This window comes from Cupressus sempervirens, chromosome 9, assembly GCF_028749045.1.
Source record: "Cupressus sempervirens isolate cs-2001-9-10 chromosome 9, ASM2874904v1, whole genome shotgun sequence".
NCBI classification, from domain to species: domain Eukaryota; kingdom Viridiplantae; phylum Streptophyta; class Pinopsida; order Cupressales; family Cupressaceae; genus Cupressus; species Cupressus sempervirens.
Genome location: NC_143126.1, coordinates 570,106,122 through 570,128,666, shown reverse-complemented (window position 1 = coordinate 570,128,666; position 22,545 = coordinate 570,106,122). Strand labels below are relative to the sequence as shown.

The 22,545-nt window shown below is 37.0% G+C and overlaps 1 protein-coding gene across 1 annotated transcript; it reads right to left on the bottom strand.

The window, feature by feature from the left end:
- Positions 1-1,617: 1,617 nt before the first annotated feature.
- Positions 1,618-2,822, bottom strand: LOC149539943 (F-box/LRR-repeat protein At3g26922-like). The gene is made up of 2 exons (XM_089802633.1): positions 2,070-2,822; positions 1,618-1,812 (listed from the first exon to the last, which is right to left on the bottom strand). The coding sequence occupies exons 1-2, from the start codon at positions 2,820-2,822 to the stop codon at positions 1,618-1,620; spliced, it is 948 nt and encodes a 315-aa protein (XP_089658759.1).
- Between the last annotated feature and the right edge of the window lie 19,723 nt (positions 2,823-22,545).

The window sequence follows — 22,545 nt, the reverse complement described above, 5'->3', positions numbered from 1 at the left end:
GAAGTGATTCTGACTCAAACATGTAGTGCATGCTGATGTTCAGTTTATAAAAATAAGTTGCTTTAGATGGATAAGTCTTACTGAAACTTCTATTGTAGAATTGAAAAAGGGTGGTGATAAAAAGGCACATCCTTAGAGTCAAAGTAGGATGAAACAAAGAAGAAACATGAAACAGGGGTCAAGCCCTCAAAGTTCAACAGTTATTACAATCCTACCAAAGAGAAGACCCTGATCAATCCCAAGCTTTGTTCAATCTAATGCTTTGAAGCATAGTTGAAAAATTTGGTTTGGCAATATCTTAGTTAGTTCAAAATATTTGAAAAAATTGGAATGGCCAAAAACTCTGCAATAAATGGACACTTTTATGAAACATTTGAAAATATTTAATTTTTATAGATATATATTAATAAATAATTATGAAGATTATAAAATATATATATTTGTTCTCTATAATGAATTTATAATGTATAACACTATAAACTTATGTGTGTTGTTATGCATATTAGCGTTAAGAATAAATATACACTATTATAATTTATTAGATATACAATTATTAATTTATGCTAATTTATAACTCTCTATAATGAATTTATTAATATACAATATTATACTACTTTAGTACTATAAATCTTAACAGTATTATAAATTTATAAAACCAGTTCAAATAAATTAAAATTTGTATATTATAAACTTATCTATAAAGTCACATCATTAATTCATAACTTATATAAATTTACAACTTATAGCTCTATAAAAATATATTTTTATATATAGTGATGCTGATGTGTAGACATGAGCATAATAGTGATGTGTATATGAAGAGATTTGACAACTATGCCTTGCCTTTCCAAGTCATTCATTGGGGATAAAATTTGGCATACTTCAACAAATTTACAATAAATTTTCAAAAATGTTTTTTATAACCTATTAAGAGCAAAACCATTATGTGTGTATTCTACAATCAACACTTCATGTGATGGCATCTTTGAGGCATATCGTCGAAATAGTTCTTGTGTCTAATTTGTGCTTCTATGTTTTTTCAATAATCTGAAACTATGTGCCTTAACACCTTGCCTCAGGAGCCATCGCAACGCTTTTGTTAGCCGTTGCAGCCCTTTTGTTAGCCATCACAATTTGTGAGAAAATAAAAAAACTCTAAACGTATTTTAGAAAACTTAATTGTTATTCAAGTTGAAAATTGATGCTTAGAATTCATAAATAAACATGCTGAGTTCCAAAAACATTTTAGATGCTTTGGAAGGACATCTAGATTTAAATTGTCCACACAATCCCATTTTCTTTTATTATATAGATGGACTCCATAGGTAGGGAATTCTTCAGTGAACAAAGCACAGAAAAAAATAATTCTAATAATTGTAGCGAAAAAGTGAACAACAACAGAAAAGAAAAGTAGAATTCAAATACAATTGCCAAACAATCTCGTATGCCATCAAACCATGCTTGAGAGCACATGCCTACAAGAAAATTGAGAATATAATCCACATGCCATTACCATGATTGAGAGTACATAAAATCAAATCATGTAGTAATCACACAGCTAGCAGAAGTGTTGTTTCATTGTTGACCATAGAAATTGTTGGGAATCCTTGTCTCAAGTCATGCAATTTTTTGTGGCACAATTCCACTGCGTCGTTTGGGCAAGAAAACTTTTATAGTGAGTGATGGATTATTCCTGGCTAGAAAGAGGATGAAGTTGACATGTTCTCTTATCTTTATGGTGCCAATGTGCAGCCGAGCCTCTATGAGATTTGGGAATTCGGTCTCTCCAATATCAATATCCGTTGTCATCTCCTGCATCAAATTCAAATAACGTGTTAGCTCATTTAAAACATAGTACATTTCAGAAATTATAGAGACCAAAAGATACATACTTGGAAGCACTGGCCATGAATGGCCAAGATTTGGAGGTTTGGAAAACTGTTAAGTACAACAAAACTAGGAAGAAGTGCATCACGAGATACATAATTCTTAATGTAAAGGGTTTCAATACACTCCTTAATAATGCTACTATCTACCAATGTACCATGTGTACAAGGCCAAGGGTTTACCAAGGTTACTCCTGCTAGGTTAGGGGCAATGAGTCTGAAAGATAAAATTGACGCCCGAAAGTCCAAAGAGAGATATTTGAGGTTGTCAGCTTCTAGATTAAATGCACTAAATCTTTTGCAGTTTCGGATGGCCAAATTCTGGAGATTTGGACAAGCCTCCAAGAATTGGTTGATCCTCCTTGCACCTAGATTGGGATTATCAACATAGCATAATGTTTCCAGATTTTGGAAGCCGACGAAACATCTTGGAATTTGGGGTAAGTTCAAGAACATTATCTTTAGAGATATCAGATTCTTGCAGAGACAGAGGGATGGTGTAAGATCTATAGTTAATCCACTCTTATAAGGCAAGGCTGAAAGATCTTTCCCTAAAGCAAAAGAACCCTCGACAATGTTGTGAGCTCGAGCTCTGTAACAAATCCTGATGGACGAGCATTCCACCTGATTTGCTGCCGCACACATTATCCAGTGATTGATATTCGTAGTATTCGGATTTCCGTATGCCACGTTGATGTCTAAACTCTTTATTGGCATTTTCCTTTCGAACTGAATTTTGCTAATTATGTCATTTATTTCCATATCCTGTTGCCTCTGAAAATCCTTCCAGTGAAAATTCAATATTGGTGTTTCAGTACTTAAATGTTTCCATTGTTTTGACACCCCTGATAGGTGTACAACATCACTGTAGGATATCCTTGGCAGGATACTAGTTTCAAAAATGTCCTTTCGCAATAAAGAAAGGTCGTCTGCCATTGATGATGTATTTTGTTCTTTTGCCTCCAAGAAGCTCTACAATAATATATAGAGAAGAGTTGACAAGAATGGAAAAGGACGAAATTCTTGCATCAATGGAAAAACATCATGCCTCCATCAATCCATATACATCCCTAAATAGAAAAACAACAAATCTCAATTAGTGACTCCGAATGGAAGCCTAAAGAATCTAGTGGTACCATTCCTCGATCTTAGTGGAAAAATTAATTTCAAGTCAAATGTAAGAAAGGAGGAAAAAAACTAATCATATGAGGATGTAAAGAAGCCAAAAAAACTAAAAATGTTAAACTTTTGTTCTCTCTTTATAGATCTTAGAGAAAATACACTTCTTGTTGGAAAATTTAATGTAGTGTTGACGTTTGCCCCTTGAGCCAAACGCCCACTTACCACCTAACGACTCAGAACAGATAGAAAACATGAATGCGGTAGGTGAGATTTTTGAATTTGGAAATGAGAGGGAAAAATGTTTTAGGTCAGAAGAAAAAAGGAATGTCTCTACATTCATTCATTCATTGAGAGTAGATCAAGCAGAGCAGAGAAGTTGCAGAGAAGAGCAGATCAACAGATCCAATCGTCAGAGAGCAGAGAAAGAAGTTTGCTTATTTCATGCCTGCAGTTGCACGTCTTCTCTCTGATCATTCTGTAAGTTTATTGTTCATTGGATTCGACCTGTGAAGCAGTGATTGCTCCAGGCACTTTTATATGCAGCCATTAGAGTTGCAAAGTTGAAGTTTGAAGTATTGAAGCCGTTTGAAATTTTAGGGTAAATTTAGGGTTTTCTGGTTGAAGCTAAATGCTCCCAGATTTGTAATGGTTTAAATATCAGATTGAATAGAAAGCAGGCCAACATACTTACTCTATTGTTCTTCATCTTCTATTCTTTGGATTTAACAAGTTCAGTTGAAAGCTTCAAGTTTTGGCTTTCTAGTTTTAATGGTGAAAGTATTCACGTTGAAATATTTCCTAAGTTATATTTCTTAAGTTTGAAATAGAACACTCGGCATCTTCTTTCTCAGTTGGAGCTGAGCTCACTCGGCATCCATTGGTGTCGAGCAATTATTGTGTGCCAAGCTCTTCTTGTGCCAAGCTCACTCGACACCTGTTGCCTGTCACTCAGCACCTTCATGTGTTGAGCAAGTGTCGAGTAATTTCTGGCACTCGGTACCTTCCTGTGCTGAGCACTCTTCTTCAAGTGCCGAGCAAATTTTTAAGGGTTAGGGTTGAAGTTTTAAGTTGTGAGTTTGATTTTAATTTGTACTTCTCACATGGTATCAGAGCTTTGAGGCCCCACATCCATAGTGAGTTAGGGCATTTGTTTTTTCTTGGGATATTTATCATGGTAGGAGATGCAGGAAAGATATGGCAGCAGCCACCTTCATTTAATGGACAAAATTATGATACATTTGCAAAGAAGATGAAAAATATTATGGTTGCAAATAATTTGTGGGAGTTTGTGGTAAATGGATTCAATAATGTGACTAATCCAACTCAGTATGCTGCCCTCACAAATGCACAGAAGACTCATTTGAAAGAGTCAAGGAGGAAGGATGCTAAGGCATTAAGTCTTATTGAAGTAGCAATGACAGAGATAGTTTTTCCAAAGATTGCAGCAGCAAATTATGCAAAGGAAGCATGCGATATCCTTGAGATGAACTTCAAGGGGATTGATAAAGTTCGTACAGTAAAGCTACAGAACATCAGGAGGGAGTTTGAGAACCTTCAAATGAAGGAGAATGAATCAGTTGCAGACTTCAGTTCAAGGACCTCCATTGTGATTAACCAATTGAAATCAAATGGAGAAGACTATCGAGAGCAAAGGATAGTGGAAAAGATATGGAGGAGTTTACCTCATAAATATGACAACTTGGTCATGACCATAGAAGAGGCAAAAGACCTCACTATTTTGACAATGGATGAGTTGATGGGTACACTTCAAACTCATGAGCACAGGATCAATAGATCTACTTCTTCATCTTCCCAAGAGCAACCATTCAAGGCTTAGTCAAATTCAAGAGGAAAGGGGAGAGGAAGAAATGGCTCAGGAAAAAACTCTAGAGGCAGAGGCCGAGGTAATGGAGGACAAAGGAATGCTACAGCAGAAAGCTCAGGAAGAGAAGATGGAGCAAGTAGCTCACAAAATACTTCAAGAGGAGGTAAAAAAAACTACAACTCAAATAAGAGTAATGTAGAATGCTACTACTTTCATAAATATGGGCATTATGTAAATGAATGCTGGAAGAAACAGAGAGATCAGTCAGGACAAGCAAATGTGGCTGATGTGAATATGGGAAGTGAAAACACTGCCTTCATCATGTGTAATGTTGGTGAAGAAGGAAGCCCTGAGGTTTGATACCTCGACAGTCGATGTAGCAACCACATGAGTGGTAATGAAACCTTGTTTTCATTCATTGACAAGATTTTCAAACCAGAGATTAAAATGGGTAACAATGGAACCCTACTAGTTGTGGGCAAAGGATCTATTATGGTCCGCACCAAGAAAGGTGAAAAAAAAGAAATACAAAATGTGTATTTCACCCCTGGTATGAAGCACAATTTGATGAGCATTGGTCAGCTCATTCAAAATGGATACAAAGTGCTGATGGAGAATGACATGTGTGTCATTCAAGAAAAAGATGGGAGGAAGAACTTACTTGCAACAGTTCAAATGACAAAGAACAAAATGTTTCCCTTGAGGATAGAGACATGTTTCTCATCTCAAGTTCGTATTGCACCTCCCACACAATCAGCTCTAAGGAGTGTGATTGAAGACCCCTCACGGCTATGGCACCTCAGGTATGGTCATCTTGGCTATGCTGGTTTAAATTTATTGTCAAATAAAAGAATGGTAGAAGGTTTGCCACATGTAGGAAATTCTTGGGACAAGTGTGAGGCTTGTATTTTGGGTAAGCAACATAGACTTCCCTTTAATTCTGAAAATTCTAGAAGGGCTAGATATCCATTAGAGTTAGTGCATACTGACCTAGTCGGTCCTATGCAAGTTACTTCCATTGGGGGGGGGGGTACTTATTTTATGACATTCATTGATGATTTTAGTTGTAGGACAGGGGTGTATTTCTTAAAGAATAAATCTAAAGCATTTGAAAAATTTGTAGAATTTAAGGCCTAGGCTGAAAGAGAATGTGGACACTATATCAAGGTCCTAAGATCAGATAGAGGAGGGGAGTATACCTCCAATTCTTTTGTAAACTTTTGTAGGAAACATGGCATTAAAAAAGAGCTCACAGCCAACTATACACCACAGCAGAATGGAGTGCTTGAAAGAAAGAACAGGACCATTGTTGAAATGGCAAGGAGCATGATGAAAGAGAAAGGTCTCCCAACTGAATTTTGGGGAGAGGCTATGGCAACAACAGTTTACCTAATTAATAGGTGTCCTACAAAGGCAGTCCGTGATAGAATTCCAATGGAAGGTTGGTCATGAAGAAGATGGACAATTGAACACTTAAGAGTGTTTGGATGTGTTGCATATGCACATGTGCCTAAAGAGAAAAGGCAAAAATTTGATGATAAAGGTGTGAAATGCATTTTCACAAGGTACAACCCAGAATCAAAGGCATAGAGATTGTATGACCCACTGAACAACAAAATGATGTTTTCAAGAGATGTGGAATTTCTTGAAAATCAGTCTTGGTATGGACAAATTGATGAGTCACCAAGCACTTCAAGCAAAGTACCAATTATGAGTGAAGAAGATGCTGATGAACAGCAAGAAGAAGGAGCAAATAGAAGGAAAGGCAAGCAGATTCAGACAGTGCCGAGCTCCTCTAGGCATGATCGAGTGTCAGTGCCGAGTACCAGTGAAGACCAACCAAGTCGACAATGCAGCAGTAATGAAGATTCTAATCTCACACTCTCCTCCCTATTACCAAGAAAGACCAAGAGTCTTAGGGAGATATGCCAAGATGAAAGGTATGAAGATTATGATGAGAGTGTTAATTTTGCATTATTTTCTCATAGTGATCCAATATATTTTGAGGAAGCTATCAAGGAGAAGAAATGGTGTAATGCCATGGATGAGGAAATAGATGCTATAGAAAGGAATGAGACATGGGAGCTAATTGATTTGCCTCCCAAGAAGCGAGTGATTGGAGTGGAATGGATCTATAAGACCAAATGCAATGCTGAAGGCAAGATTGATAGGCATAAGGCAAGGCTGGTAGTCAAGGGCTACAAACAGAAGTATGGAAGAGATTATGATGAGACTTATGCCCTAGTTGCAAGAATGGAAACTGTGTGTGCTGTCATAGCAAGTGCAGCTCAGCATAAGTGGAAGGTATTTCAAATGGATGTAAAGTCCGCCTTCCTAAATGGTGTATTGAAGGAAGAAGTGTATGTGGAGCAGCCACCTAGTTATGAAGTTGTAGGTGAAAAAAAAAAGTATATAGACTGAAGAGAGCTCTTTATGGGCTCAAGCAAGCTCTGTGGGCATGGTATAGTAGAATTGACTCATATTTGATGAGCAATGGCTTTAGCAAAAGCAATGGTGAGCCCACTCTTTACATCAAGGCAGCAGATGGTAATGTATTGATTTTTTTCTTGTATGTAGATGATTTAATTTTTACTGGTAATGATAAGGCTTTAATTGGTGAGTTCAAAGAGGTAGAAGTAAAACAAATGCATGATGGCATATTCATCTCTCAAGAAAAGTATGCAGGGAAAATCTTGGAGAGATTTAAAATGCAGAACTGTAAGGCAGCCCCCACACCAATAGCAGTAGGTTTGAAGTTAAGCAAGGAAGACTCTAGCAAGAGAGTGGATCCAACACTATACAAGAGTATGGTTGGAAGTCTAATGTATTTGACAGCAACTCGGCCAGACCTAATGCATGTAGTAAGTCTGATTTCCAAATTTATGGAAACACCAAAGGATTCCCATTGGCAAGTGGGAAAGAGGATCCTAGGGTATGTGAAAGGTACCAAGGGATTTGGAATTTTGTATACTGCAAATAATGACTTCAAGTTGGTTGGTTACACAGATAGTGATTGGGCTGAAAGTTTAGATGATAGGAAGAGCACTTCTGGATACATGTTTCATATGGGATCGGGTGCAATTTCATGGGCATCCAAGAAGCAACCTATTGTTTCTCAATCTACAATAGAGGCTAAATACATAGCATCAAATGCAGGTAGCATGTTATGCTATTTGGCTAAGGAGGATCTTGACAGATTTGAATGAAAGGCAAGAGGATGGAACCACAATTTATTGTGACAACATCTTATCAATTGCATTGTCCAAGAATCCAGTCTTCCATGGGAGAAGCAAACACATTGAAATCAGATATCACTTCATTAGAGAGTTGGTGGAGAATGGGGATATCAAAATGAATTTTTGCAAGTCAGAGCAATAGCTAGCAGACATTTTTACTAATCCATTAGGCATTGGAACTTTTGTACACCTAAGAGTGTCCTTGTGTACTTGATGTGGATCAGCTATGATCCTTTTTTTGTTTGGCTCGGGACAAAGGGGGAGTGTTGGAAAATTTAATGCAGTGTTGACGTTTGCCCCTTGAGCCAAACGTCCACCTACCACTTGACGAGCCATAACAGATAGAAAACATGAATGCGGTAGGTGAGATTTTTGAATTTGGAAATGAGAGGGAAAAATGTTTTAGGTTAGAAGACAAAAGGAATGTCTCTACATTCATTCATTCATTGAGAGTAGATCAAGTAGAGTAGAGAAGTTGTAGAGAAGAGCAGATCAACAGATCCAGTCGTCAGAGCGCGGAGAAGGAAGTTTGCTTATTTCGTGCCTGCAATTGCACGTCTTCTCTCTGATCATTCTGTAACTTTGGATTTGACCTATGAAGTAGTGATTGCTCCATGCGTTTTTATATGCAGCCATTAGAGCTGCAAAGTTGAAGTTTGAAGTAGTGAAGCCATTTGAAATTTTAGGGTAAATTTAGGGTTTTCTGGTTGAAGCCGAATGCTCCCAGATTTGTAATAGTTTAAATTTCAGATTGAATAGAAAGAAAGCCAACATACTTACTCTATTGTTCTTCATCTTCTATTCTTTGGATTTAAAAAGTTTGGTTGAAAGCTTCAAGTTTTGGCTTTTTGGTTTTAATGGTGAAAGCATTCATGTTGAAATATTTCCTAAGTTATATTTCTTAAGTTTGAAACAGAACACTCGGCATCTTCTTTCTCAGTTGGAGCCGAGCTCACTCAGCACCTGTTGCCTGTCACTCGGCACCTTCATGTGCCAGGAAAGTGTCGAGTAATTTTTGGCACTCGGCATCTTCCTGTGCCGAGCACTCTTCTTCAAGTGCCGAGAAAATTTTTAAGGGTTAGGGTTGAAGTTTTAAGTTGTGAGTTTGATTTTAATTTGTATTTCTCACACTTCTTAATGTCAATTATAAGAGGTCCCCATCTATTTTTTTCATTATAAAGAGATTAGAAATTGATGGTTAGTGGATGGCTTGACAATTATCTTTGTAATAATCACTAGGTTCTCTCATACTTTCCAAGAAAACTCTGTTGTGATTTTGTCTTCAATGAGGTTCAAAACTATGTTGTTTTTTTAGAACTTCAAAATAGAGGTGGGATTTTTTACACCTAATAGATCAAGGGCACATCGTGATCCTAACATACTTAGGAGACTCATTATTAGACCTCATGTAGAGCATGTTGCCATTCCTTCCATTATGAAGGATACTATTGAGATGGACATACTAGGAGTCATTAGTGTACTCACTTAGACCCACATATAGTGTTGGAGTCCTCTAGTATAAAATGACACAGGTGAATCTTGAAGGGCTCATATTTCAACTCACATTTGAAAATCATTTGGAGCTCTATTCACATATGGTAGTGACAGTGATGGTCATGCATTGATAGATGATAGAGTAATGATTGATAAATTTCTCAATGTAACATTTGACATTGATACAAAGAACTATTTGTAAGTTCATTTAATTTTACTAACTGTCTAAATTAGTAAAATCATTACATGATTGAAATCCAAGGTCAATGTGTTCATTGTAGTTGCAATGTTCCTCTAACCCACTTTTCTCACATCATCGACTCCATAGGCAAATATCAAATAAAAGATTAAAAAATATTATATGTGAACAATACGTAATTATGTAAACAGTTGTCTTGTAACTCACTATGCATGTGCATTAGTTTGTTGGTGGACCTTCAATATTGATACCACACATTGAAGGACATTGTGTACTTACATAGAGGTGTCATTTATTTATCAATTATGTTGTAAATGAAATTTAGATATTCTTGACAACTAAGTAATACTCTTGTTTGATTTTTAGTTGTTGACATTAGAGACTCCTCATAGTGCTTGTGACTCGTTGTATTCTATGAAGCATTGACCAAGGTATTAGTAAATTTTATTTGATGTTTTTTGGTTTGTCTTTAAAGAATTAATGATAGTTACATGCATAGAGTTTAATCATTGTCTTGATTATTTTTGTAGTGGGTTGTAACAAGGTTTTTAGTGCGCTCCAAGAAATTCCTCATCAAAGTTTGACACAATTCACATTTTATGCACTTTAGAGGATACATAGGTATAGAGTGGTCTCGAATATTTGAGAATCCAAACAAAGGCATTCCTAGAGCCCACTCACACAAATTGAGGTATTGGCACAAATAATTGTATTCTTCAATGGGCAATTTGGAAGGGCAATTTGGAAGAAATACCGCATCATAGATTTCAATTGAACAACATTGTAAGATTTGCAAGAACTGAAAAGTATTCACCACTTTGGAATAGGATTCAATGGGATTCAATTACACAAAAATGAGAGATGTTTTTGTGGATGGTGGTAACATGAACCCACATAGCTTGAGATATTTATTTACATACATCATACAAGTTTCAAAAAATTCCTCATCAAACTTTGACAATATCTCACAATCTATGAACCTAAGGGGACACACAATTACAAAGTGCTCCAAAATGTTTGAATGGATCAAGAAGCCCAAAAAGGACTTTTCTAGTGTTTACTTTCCCAACTTGAGCATTTTCCACAAATGATTGGAAGCCACAATGAGGGATCTTAAATATGTCCAATGTTGCAACTTTGAACTAGTTGGAAGCCACAATAAGGGGTCTTAAATATACACAATTTAAACTGATTATGTGTCCTCCAAACTATATAAACTTTAACACCATTATTTTGAACAAGAGCAAAACAATAAATTTTACACTATAAAACCATTCAAGCTCATAAATAAATCATACATCAATAGCATAGTGATTTTGTATGTGAAAACCCTTAGTGAGAGGATGAAAACCATAGTGGGAGTAATATACCAATAAAAATTTTAATGCATATAAGAGTTTTCCATGTTAAAGGCTATAGTTGTTCTTTCTCCAAGACCTTTTGTGAGTTGCAAAGGTTCTTTGCCTTTGCCTTGTGTGCGTAGTTTCTCCTCTAGGCCTTTAATCATTTTTTTTTCTTTTCTTCCCCTTAGAAGATATTTGATATCAATAGTAATTTTTGCCTTAGCTTCTTCATACTTACCAAAAGGTTCTACTTTTGTATCAATTTCCTCTTTAAGTAATGCAACTCTATTTTCCCTTATTTTACTACTATCAATTTTATAGTCAAATTCTTTTAGCCATACTTTCTTAGGCTTTACTGCCTATACAATTGTGTTATATGTATCCACTAGAAAGAATAAATCATTATAGTATTTCATTTCTAATTCTTCTAGTATCCTCATCCTCATTTTCATTCTTTATTTGAACTCATCAAAATACATGTCCATAGCATTCTCAAAATTTTCTCCTAGTTGAGTTATGTATTCATTGGTTTATCTCATTACTGGTTTTCCTTGCTCCCAAACAATGTTACCCATACCAAGAAAATAATTCTCAACATAAAATAAAATGTACATAACAAGTGATCAAAACTTGCACATAGAAATTATTTTCCTTCCTAATGGATATCAAGTTCCTCACCAATTGTAATTTTTACAACTCATCAAGATCATATTCATGATCCTTCATAACAATTTTCCATGCATGGTCGACATTTGTGTTTGCCTCAATTTCTTCATGACTTAGACATGGTCTTCTTCTTCTCTAAAGTGGGATACCCTATAACCTTGTGAATCATCTTCTTTGTTATCTCCATGGGTCCATTGTCTAGCCATAATTTCATATCATAGATCCTACTCAATACAACCTTGATCAATTCAATCTTAAAATTACTTGGAAAATCTAAGGCACGAGTTAACCCTTTCCTCTCAAAAAAGTTGAATTCATCCTTCAAATTAAAATACCTTCACCACATAATTTGTCATATGCTCCATGGATCTCATAATCACCAACCTTACCAATTTTGCACATGTAGCAACTCCCCACATCATAAATCATAATGACTTTAGGTGGTATCGATGATAATGCACCCATTGAGTTTCCTTTCATTGTAGTCTCAAGAATAGCACAAAATTTAGGTGAAGGACAAGCCTCACTCTTCACCAATTGAATGTTACTTACCTCTACTCCTTGGCTCTTTCCTATTTATTATGAAACTATCACTTTCATTGTTAGGGTTCAAAAATTCTTTTCTCTAGATAACTCAACACAACTCAAATCTTCACTGAATCAAATTTTCTCTAAATCACCTTAAAATCTCTTTGGAAAATCACTAAAATTGCTTTGTGCTCTCAAAATCTATATGAAAGGTGCAAAAAATGTCTTCAAATTTCTAATATATACTCCCTTTTTCTTGAATTAGTGTCTCCATTAATGTTGTGTTCATGGTTAGGTGGAATCTAGTTGTCTCAATCGATATTGTGCCTTTAAACTAGGTCTTCACTATACAACTTAATCTATTCCATCTAACTTAGCATGTACACCAATTTGGCATCTGAAGTAGTCAGTCCATATTGCAGTGCTCAGTCAATATAAACAATGTTACTGATGTTCAACACCTATTACATAAAGCTACTTCTATACCTGTACCTTTCATGGATCTATTCTATTGCATCTTACCTTATGCAGACATGAACTTTAGCACATTTTTTATGTTACGAATTGGTGTAAAATATATCATTAAACATACAATTCCTTACATACCTTTCTTGATCAGTTTGAGATGATATGCTTACCTCCTCCATTGGATTGGGTGATCTCAGGTCCATTCATTTTGTTGTTTAAATCTTCTAACTTTTTCTTCTAGGTTTGGTTCATCTCCTTCCTTTTTTTTTTTTTAATGTCCACTTTACTTTTGCCCTTGATGTGATCATGATTTGATGATGTTACTGAGTCCTACATTTTTTTCATAAATATCCAAACTCATGACATTTGTAAAACGTATTCTTGGTTGCATAATTTTTCCTTTTGTTAGTCCAATAAGGCATTATCTGTGATCTACATTCATATTCTTTATATCCATACTTTTGACAATTGTAACAATAACCTTCAAATCTAGGCTTAGAAAATATGTTGTTCATTCTTGATCTACATTCATGTATTTTATGTCCTTGGTTCTTGTAGCAAAAGCAATAACCAATAAACTTAGGTTTATGGTTTTGCATATCATTTTTTCTTTTTCAGATGTTTGCAGTATGACCAATTTTTTCACAATGATAACATGTAGGCTTGTCTTTTATCTTTGCATTTATCAATTCTCTACTCTTGGATGATCTACTACTCTAGAAATAATGTTAACCTAGTATGGTTACAATTTGATCACTTCTGATGATCTACCCTATGAGTGGTCTTCCATGTTAAAGGTTGTTAAGACAATTAGGTCTTACCTTGTAAGAGGATTTTACACTTACAATAAAGTAAGGAATCGATTAAGAGATTTACAAAGGTCTATTAAAACCACTATGTTAAGATATTATCCCTTACTCCATCTATTAAAACTAATTCAGTACCTCATCCTCATTTTTCTCTATAAAGTTGGTTTTGGATCTCCTCTCTTCAATCTAATATGATCCCTAATCTAATATAACTTTACTATCCTTCACTGCATCATAAGGTTGCTTCCTCTAATCTACAATATCTCATTTTCCTTCTCTACAATGTTTGCAATATCACATTTATCTACTCTATGATTGCATGAATAGCTTGTTTTCCTTAAGTCTCTTTCCTTCTCAATGATAATCATTGTGCACCCAAAATAGGGTTCTGGATCTATCTATTAAAAGATTTTGAAACATTTTTCTAAACTCTTCCCCTTTTCCTTTGGTTGGTTGTTCCTTTCTCATTGGGATTTTTTATCAATGTCATAAAATGTATAATAGGCTTCATAACAACCTCTACAAATATTTAATTTCATATTTCTGTTGGCCTAAAATAGTTTACCTCAAAGTTTGTATCATTTCTGGCTTGAATGTCAATTCTACATTCCTCGGGACAAATTGTTTTTGATACTCAACATTCACCATTCTTTCTATTTTAACTAGGTATCTACTATACTCAGCACCTTCTGTGTAACTCAACATCAATATGCTTTGACTACTTGGTAATTATTGTACTCAGCTTTGTTGAGCTAACATTTTGTATGATGCTTAATAGCAGGAATCCTTCCAAACTCCTCTCTTGAAAAGATGATCTAGAATCAACTTCGAGGTTCTAGGTGATATTGTGACCTACTGGAATCCACTTAGTAGAAAATAAATTTAAGTGTTCATGAGAAGGCCTTTGCTGGTTTTGACCAATTTCGGATAAGATGTTGAATCTTCTTGCTATCTCAAAAAAATAACCACACAAAAGAAATATATATTTGTATTTTTTTGTTTACAATGAATGCAATTTTTTAACTATGCAACTATATGAATTTCTAAACTAACCAAGTGTTTGTAAAAGAAAATAATGAAGATAGGGTAGGAAGACATTTAAGAAACCAGGTATGCATGATGGGATCCGGGCTGACTATGGAGAGGCAGAGTCTGGGGATGGGGACCCACGTGCAGATGATGGAACCCAACATAAGCCAAAAATACAATCCAAGGTGGACAGACTAGGGAATCTCCCCATGAAATAGGCCTCACTCTTTGGTGTTAAGCCTTCAAGTAAGTCCTCTTTCCCTCCGGTTAAGGTTGTGTTAGGTCTGGAAAAGGGATCGTGCATGATAGCCATTCTAGACAAAATTGTTGACCACAGTATTGCTATGATGGCTTCCACATTTGTGGGGAAGTTTATGGGTCAGAGACTAAACATTGATGTTGACTAGTCATTCACATCAAAGAAATGGAGTCTACAAGGGCAGGTCAATGGTACTGCTATGGCAAAGGGATTTCTTTCTTTTGAATTCACCTGTAAAGAGGATACGACTGACATCCTGTGTAAAGGACCCTGGATCATTAGAAGGGCTACCCTAATGTTGCAAAAATGGTCTTCTAAATTGGACTTAAATGAATCTTTCTATTAGCAAGCTCCAGTATGGGTAAGACTCCTTGAGCTACCATTGGAATTCTAGAGTGAGGATGTTTTTATGGGTGTGGCCAATTCTTTTCGAGAGCTTCTCTCCATAGACCCAACTACTGCTTCTACCCAACTACTACTTCTAAGAGCAGGCTTACCTATGCAAGGATCTGTATAGGGGTTAGGGAAGGGGATGATATGCCTAAAGTGGTGTGCTTTTAGTCAAAACTTGGCATGCATATTCAGCAGTTAGATTATGAGAGTGTCCCTTTTGGATGTTTTCATTGTTTTAAGATAGGCCATAAGTCTTTTCAATGCCTAGAAGCAATGTCAGTTCAGAAGAAGAAGAATCCCTCTGCTGCTTCTTTCTTTAGGGTTAAGAAAGTATGGAAAATGAAGACCACTAACCAGGGCTAGAAGGGTCCTCATTCGGCAAACCGAAAGGTTGCTAAAGATTCAAAGCGCGTAAACCGTTTGCAACCCTCTAATTCCACCCTACCTCTTGTCACGGATGGAAAGTTTGTTCCTCAGGTTGAGCTATTAGAGAAAGCCCCAAACTCTTCTCTATTCATTAGGGAGAAAAAAATGATTAATGTCCATCCCCAACTGACTGAGGGTGCTCTGGCTGAGGGAAGATTGGATCCTCAAGTGATTTCAGGAGATGAGGAAGGCAAGGATGTCCCATAGTAGGCTATTTAGGAGGCTGTGATGTTAAGCTCACCACTTTTTGTGGGTAGGCTTGACCTAGCTTCCATTAAGGTGGAGAAGGATAGAGTTAATAGGGATATTATCATCTATCAAGACCCAGAGGAAAATCTTGTTTCTTCTATTGCTGGAGGGACTGGCTCAGGTAAGTTGGATGTTTTGGTGAAGGAACTGGACCAATGGGAGGATCTTCCAACCAACCCAAAGATTACTCTTAAGGCTTCTAGGTCATTGAATTTTGGCATGGAGAGTGAATTTCTTCAATCCCCTAAGCCCAAGAAGAAAAATGTGAGAGAACCTTCTTTGGCCTCTCTGGTGGAGACTAGAAGCAGCTACAAACTAGACGTGGGCTCAACGGCTAAAAGAGGCAAAAAATCAGAGAAGGAAGCCAAAGACGAGGAGACCAGAAGAAGCTTGGTGAATGGGCACCAAAGAACTCCTCAAGAGTGTTCCAAGAATTAATCATGAAGATCATATGATGGAGAAATAAATTATTAGGAACCTAATAAGAGATTAGAGACCAGACATTTTGATGATCTAGGAAACTAAGATGAAAAAAGACTTTTTGGGGAAGATTAAGTTTAGTAACTTGATGAGTGGGGAGGCTTCGGACTCTAATGGTGCCTCTAGGGGACTACTAACCCTTTTCAACACCAAAAATTTTAGAATGGAATCTTCTTACAATGGAGGTAATATTCTTTTGTGTAAAGTTCTTCATATCTTCTTGCTGAATTTATATGCTCCCAACAATAAGAGAGAAAGAAAGAATTGCTGGACTAGAGCTTAGAGTCTAGTGTAGAGCAAAAATTTAAAGAAAGGAATTATTATGGGTGACTTTAACACTCCTCTGTTGGATGAGGAGAAGGGAGGTCTGCCTCCGGACTTGGAAAGTAAAAATGATCTTTCAAACTTCATTAATGGTCTAGCTTTTCTATATATGGACCTCATGGGGGGTACCTTTACTTGGTCTAATAAATGCATTGGTCAAGAATGTATTCCAGTTAGATTGGACAGAGCTCTTATTGCTCCCAACTGGTTGTAGTCTTCCTCTTGTAAATTAGCTCTTTTTCTAGAGTTTGTTCTGACCATTCCCCTATTTCCCTTTCGGTTGTTCCTTTAGGCCCCAAAAGGCCTCCCCCTTTTTATTTTGAAAAAATGTTGACCTCCTACCCTAATCTTTTCGACAAGATTAAGCTCTAGTGGAGTATTGATGTGGAAGGCACAACTATGTATGGAGTAGCTAGAAAACTTAGCAACGTTAAAAGGATGGTTAAAGCTTGGAACAAGTCAGATTTTGGCCACATATTTTTTGAGAAGGAAGTCCTATCTAACAATATTTCTTCTATTCAAGCCTCAATTCAGGAGGATGGGTATGAGGAGCTAAACAAAGAGGCTAAGCTATCTATCCTTTCATATTTACACAATATTATTAGTAAAGAGGAGAAGTTCTTGAGACAAAGATCAAGGGTTAACTGGATAAAAAAGGGAGACTAGAATATGAAGCTTTTTCATCTTGCTACTCTTAAACATCATGCTAATAACAGAATCATAGGTCTAAAGAAAGGTAAAGGAATGCTAACCAAGGATGAGGATATCTCAATTGAGGCTATTTCTTTCTTCTCCTCCCTGTTGTCTTGGGATCCTATGCTATCCAAAGTGGATCAGGAAGACATTGTCTCCTGCATCCCTCAAATCATCGTCCCTCACCATAATAAATTGCTTCGAGCCATTCCCTCTGTTTCGAAATTTGAAGAAGCTCTCTTCTCTCTATCGGCAGATAAATCTCCTAGCCCTGAAAATTTCCCTAATTTCTTTTTCCAATTGTTTTGGTCTATTTTGATGAAGGATTTGGTGAAGGTTATTTAGGAATTCTTAGGGGCTAGAAGTATTCTCAAGGAGATGAACTCCACTTTTTTATTCTCATTCCTAAAGTTCCTGGAGCCAATTCCTTCGAAAATTTTAGACCTATTAGTCTTTGCAATTCTTTTTACAAGATCATTTTGAAGGTTCTTACCTCTAGGTTTCTCAAACTCCTCCCTTTGATTATTTCTCAACAGCAAACTGGTTTTGTCCCAGGCAGACAAATTTTAGACTCCATAATGATGGTGCATGAAGTGATTCACTCTATGGAAGCTGGAAAAAGGGAAGGGATGTTACTTAAATTGGACCTCTCAAAAGCCTATGACAAGGTTGACTGGTCTTTCCTAGATATGGTCCTTAAGGAATTTGGGTTTGATGGCAAAACTTGTAAGCTAATTTCTTAGCTAGCTACTACTTCCTCACTTGCTATCTTAGTCAATGGATCCCCCTCCAATTTTTTCAAACCTTCTCATGGTCTATGTTAGTGGGGTCCTCTCTTGCCTATTCTATTCATAATCTTGGTGGAATGCTTAGGCAGACTTATAGAGAAGAATAAGAAGGAAGGGAGAATTAAAGGTTGTAAACCATCCTCTAAAAGTGCCCCTTTTACGCATCAGCAATTTTTTGATGATACTATAATGGGAGGGGAGGCTTCTATTAAGGAGGCAAAGGTAATGAAGGACATCTAGGATATCTACTCCATAGGTTTGGGATAGTCCATCAACTGGGAAAAGAGTTCTATTTTCTTTATCAACACTCCTGAGGACAGATAGAAGAAAATCTCCAAAATTCTTTTTGTAGTGTGGAGAAGCTTCCCTCTACCTATCTTGGGCTTCCTTTGGGCACAAATCCTCCTGATTCTTTTTGGAACGACATTATGGATAGATTCAGTAAGAAGCTAGTTGGTTGGAAAGGGGCCTCTCTTAGCCAAGCTAGAAAATGCCAACTGGTGAAATCCACTCTTTAGAACGTGCCTATTTATGCTTTGAGCCTTTTTGTGATCCCTAGGAAATTTGTTGACAGGATGGAAAAATTTCAGAGAGACTTCTTATGGATGGGGGCTGAAAAGAATAAAAGGTATCCTCTCGTTGGTTGGAAAAAAGTCTGCCTCCCTAAGAAATATGGAGGTTTAGGCATCAGGAAGCTTACTCACCTCAATAAGACTCTTTAGGTTTAGAAAATATGGCATATCTTTAATAGTACAGGGGAATGGAGAGACATTATGGAAAACAAGTATATAAAGAGGCCCACTAAATAGTTTACCCTCTTTAACAAAGATATCCCAAGAGGTTCTTCTATTTGGAATGGTTTTTTAAAAGCCAGGGACCTAGCAAATTCTAGAGTCTCTTGGAAATTGGGAAATGGGGAGGATATCTAGTTTTGGTTTGATAGCTAGCTTATTCAGGGCCCTCTTATGAACAACCCTAGCTATGAGGTTTGGGTGAATGATTGCATCAACCATTTTGGGCAAAAAGTTAGCAACTATAGGAATGACTAGGGAGGGATAGACCTTTCCATCATCTCTGGAGATCTTAATCCTATCATGATAAAACTAAACTCTATGGCCCTAAATAACAATAGGGATAATTTGGTCTAGGGAGATAATTCCAATGGGCTATATACTACTGCCTCTGGGTATTCGGCCCTTTGGAGATTAAATGAGATTCCTCCTTGGTCGAAGGCTTGGCTTCCTAGCCTCATTCCAAAAATTAATATGTTCTATTGGCTGGCTCTTCAGGACAAAATCATTACCCAGAATAACCTCATTAAAAGAGGTCATATTATGCCCAACATATGTGAGTTATGTAAAGATTAAATGGAGATTGGCAATCATTTGTTCATTCATTGCTCTTTCTCCAGGGAGGTTTGGGTTTTCCTAACTCAGGACTTGGGCTTTAGCTGGTGTGTGCCTTTTAACCTTTTGGATTTCTTTTTTCAATGGAAATGCATGTATAATAGGTCTAATTTACAGGAATTAAGTTCCTGGATCCTGCCTCATTTCTGTTGAAGCATTTGCAAGGAGAAAAATAATAGTATCTCCAGAGATAAAGAGGAGCCAACTATAGTGATAGGAAAGAAAATATTTGCAAATATTAAGGAAATCTATTCAGTTAGGAAAGGGGGAGATATAGAATTAGGTGGCAGAAAAAAGGAGAAGGCAAGAGACAGAAAGATGAAAAGATAGGAAGCCAAATGGCTTCTCCCCTCAGAAGGATGGCATGAAGCTAACTTCGACGTAGCATCCAAGGGAAATCCTAGCACCTTGGGAAGTGGAGGCATAATAAGGAATTAAAATGGTGATGGTATTGTAGCTTTTTCCCTACCGCTGGGATTTCAAACCAACCATTTTGCGGAAGAAAATGCTGAATGTAATGCTGTCAAACTAGCATTTGAAATTGGAGTTACTAACCTTTGGCTTGAAGGGGATTCAAACAACATTATAAATTGTATTAATGGAAACTCTTAGCCATCATGGTTGATTACAAATCTTATTGATGAGACTTGTGAGACTCTTGCCAAATTTGGTAGAGTCCACATCACGCATATTTTCTAAGAAGCTAACCTAGTTGCTGATAGGTTTGCAAATATAGGGGTCGGCCCAAACCAAATTATGACATGGCATCCCAAAAATATTTTGTCAATGGATGTAAAAAGCATGATCGAACTAGATGAGATCCAAGGAAGTATAAAGAAGATCAATTTGCAATTATGAGTATGAATGGATCAAGGGGAAAGGGTACTTCCCAAAAAGGTAGCATGGGAAATTGTAATAAGTTTAATTTATTATAGACTTTTCGGAAAGATTTCTAGGTCTTTTTTTGCATTTGCAATAGGAGCAACAGAAAGGTTATTTCTTTCTGTATTCTGCTCAACCAAAGAGGTTCCTTTCAGTCTCAGTGTTCGGTGCATATGAGAATTGAGGGTGTGCACAGTGCAGATATGGTTGGCAAAAGGTGCAGAAAGGAGCCGGTTGGTGAATTACAGAAATGGAGGAGTAGGGAAAAAGTTTGGGAGTAGCTAGATTAGGGTGGGATTACTAGATACATTGCGAAACTGCATGGTTTTGATCAAGAGGTGACTAATAGTATGGTGGGTTCATGGAAGGATGGCAGAGTTAAGGTGAACAGGCTTTCTTTCATGTTCATGAAGGAGGTGATATCGATCATCTCTAGAATCTTGATTGAGGGTTTTAAGTTTTTCAAGGACAAGAAGCTTTCGACTAATGTTGTGCAGGATTTTGTGAAGGATACGAAAGAACTGAAAGCCCTGAAGAAGATTGACATGTACTATGTTTTGGATATCATGAAGAAATTATGGAGGTATGTTTTGAGAGCTGTAATTGAGTACATTACTCTGGACCCTAGGTTTGATTGGGCTTGTACCCACCATTCTGTTCTTTTGAATCATTTTTGGCATAGCTGTAAAATTTCTTTTCCTTTTTACTTGTTAACTTCCATAAGCAAGGCAGTGGTTAGCTTCAAAAAGAAGCCCAGTGATAACCCCACTCTACATGAGGGGCTCATGCTGCTTGTTTATGAGCACTTTAAGGCTTAGACTATAAGCAATACCACCCCTCAGACGGAGAATGTGCCCTATGGAAGCTCTAGCTTCACTTCAGGCTCAAATGATATTTAGAGCTTTAGCTCTAAGGATGGATGGGATTTCCTCTGCTAATAAAATTGTCACCCTTCAGGTCAAGAATTTTCCTTCTTCCATTACCCCAAGTAGGAAAAGCCCTAGGGCTCATGGGTAGAAGCAACCTATGAAGGATGTGAAGGTTGAAAACGATGATGAGGAGGATGTGGAGATGAAAGAGGAGGAAAAGGACATGCAAGAGGAAAATAAGGAAGACCGGGGAGGGAAGAAATGCAAGGGGGAGGGTCTGGAGGATGAGAGATTGTAGCAAGAATAGGATAAGTCTTCACTGCCTCTTTCTCCTATCCATACTCAAACCCAACTAGAGGAGAAAAAAATGGGTTCTGAGACTGAGGGTGGGGAGGTGTAGGTAAAAGACAGGAGGAAAGCTTGGAAAAACTTTAATGTCAGGACCTCAAAAATGGGCATTTTTAGAGAGGCCATGAACCCATAGCTCCTTGTGGAAAACCAAGAAGAGGAGTAGCTTGAAGAATTTATTGACCCAGTGATTGTGGCTATTTCAGATAATGCAAGGGAATCTAGCCTGAACCTCTTGAACAATGCCTGTAACAGTATGATTGATAACTTTAGATCAATCAAGTGGCTTTTCCATGAGCTAGAGGAGGTCAAAGAGTAGGTGGGTCATATGGAGGATAATAGGAATGGAGCAAAATCTAATAACAGAGACGACAATGGTGAGAGGCTTAGCCTAGCTGAGAGAAGGATTAACAACCTCAAAATCTACAATCGTAATCTCTCAAACTAGACGATTTCATTGCTAAGCTCCATTAACAACAACATTATGTCTTTAACTAGCTGGATCAAAGACAAAGTTATGAAGGAAGAAGAGGAAGGAAAAGAAAAGGAAAAAGCTAGACTGGAGGTCAACATTGCAAAGGACAACATCAAAAATGGTCGAGACTAGGAGGATCAAAGGGTGCACCAACAAGAGGCTAAGGAGAACTAGATGGCCTATGAGGCTGCTCAGGCCATGCAAGACCTAGAGAGAAAGAACGAGGACTAATCCACTGTCTGTTCTTTTGTCTCAATGTATTTTTTTGGCTTTTTGTCAGGGCTTTTGCCTTTGTCATTTCTAAGTTGTTTCTATTCCTGGTCTTTTCTTTGATCTTTGTATTTAGGC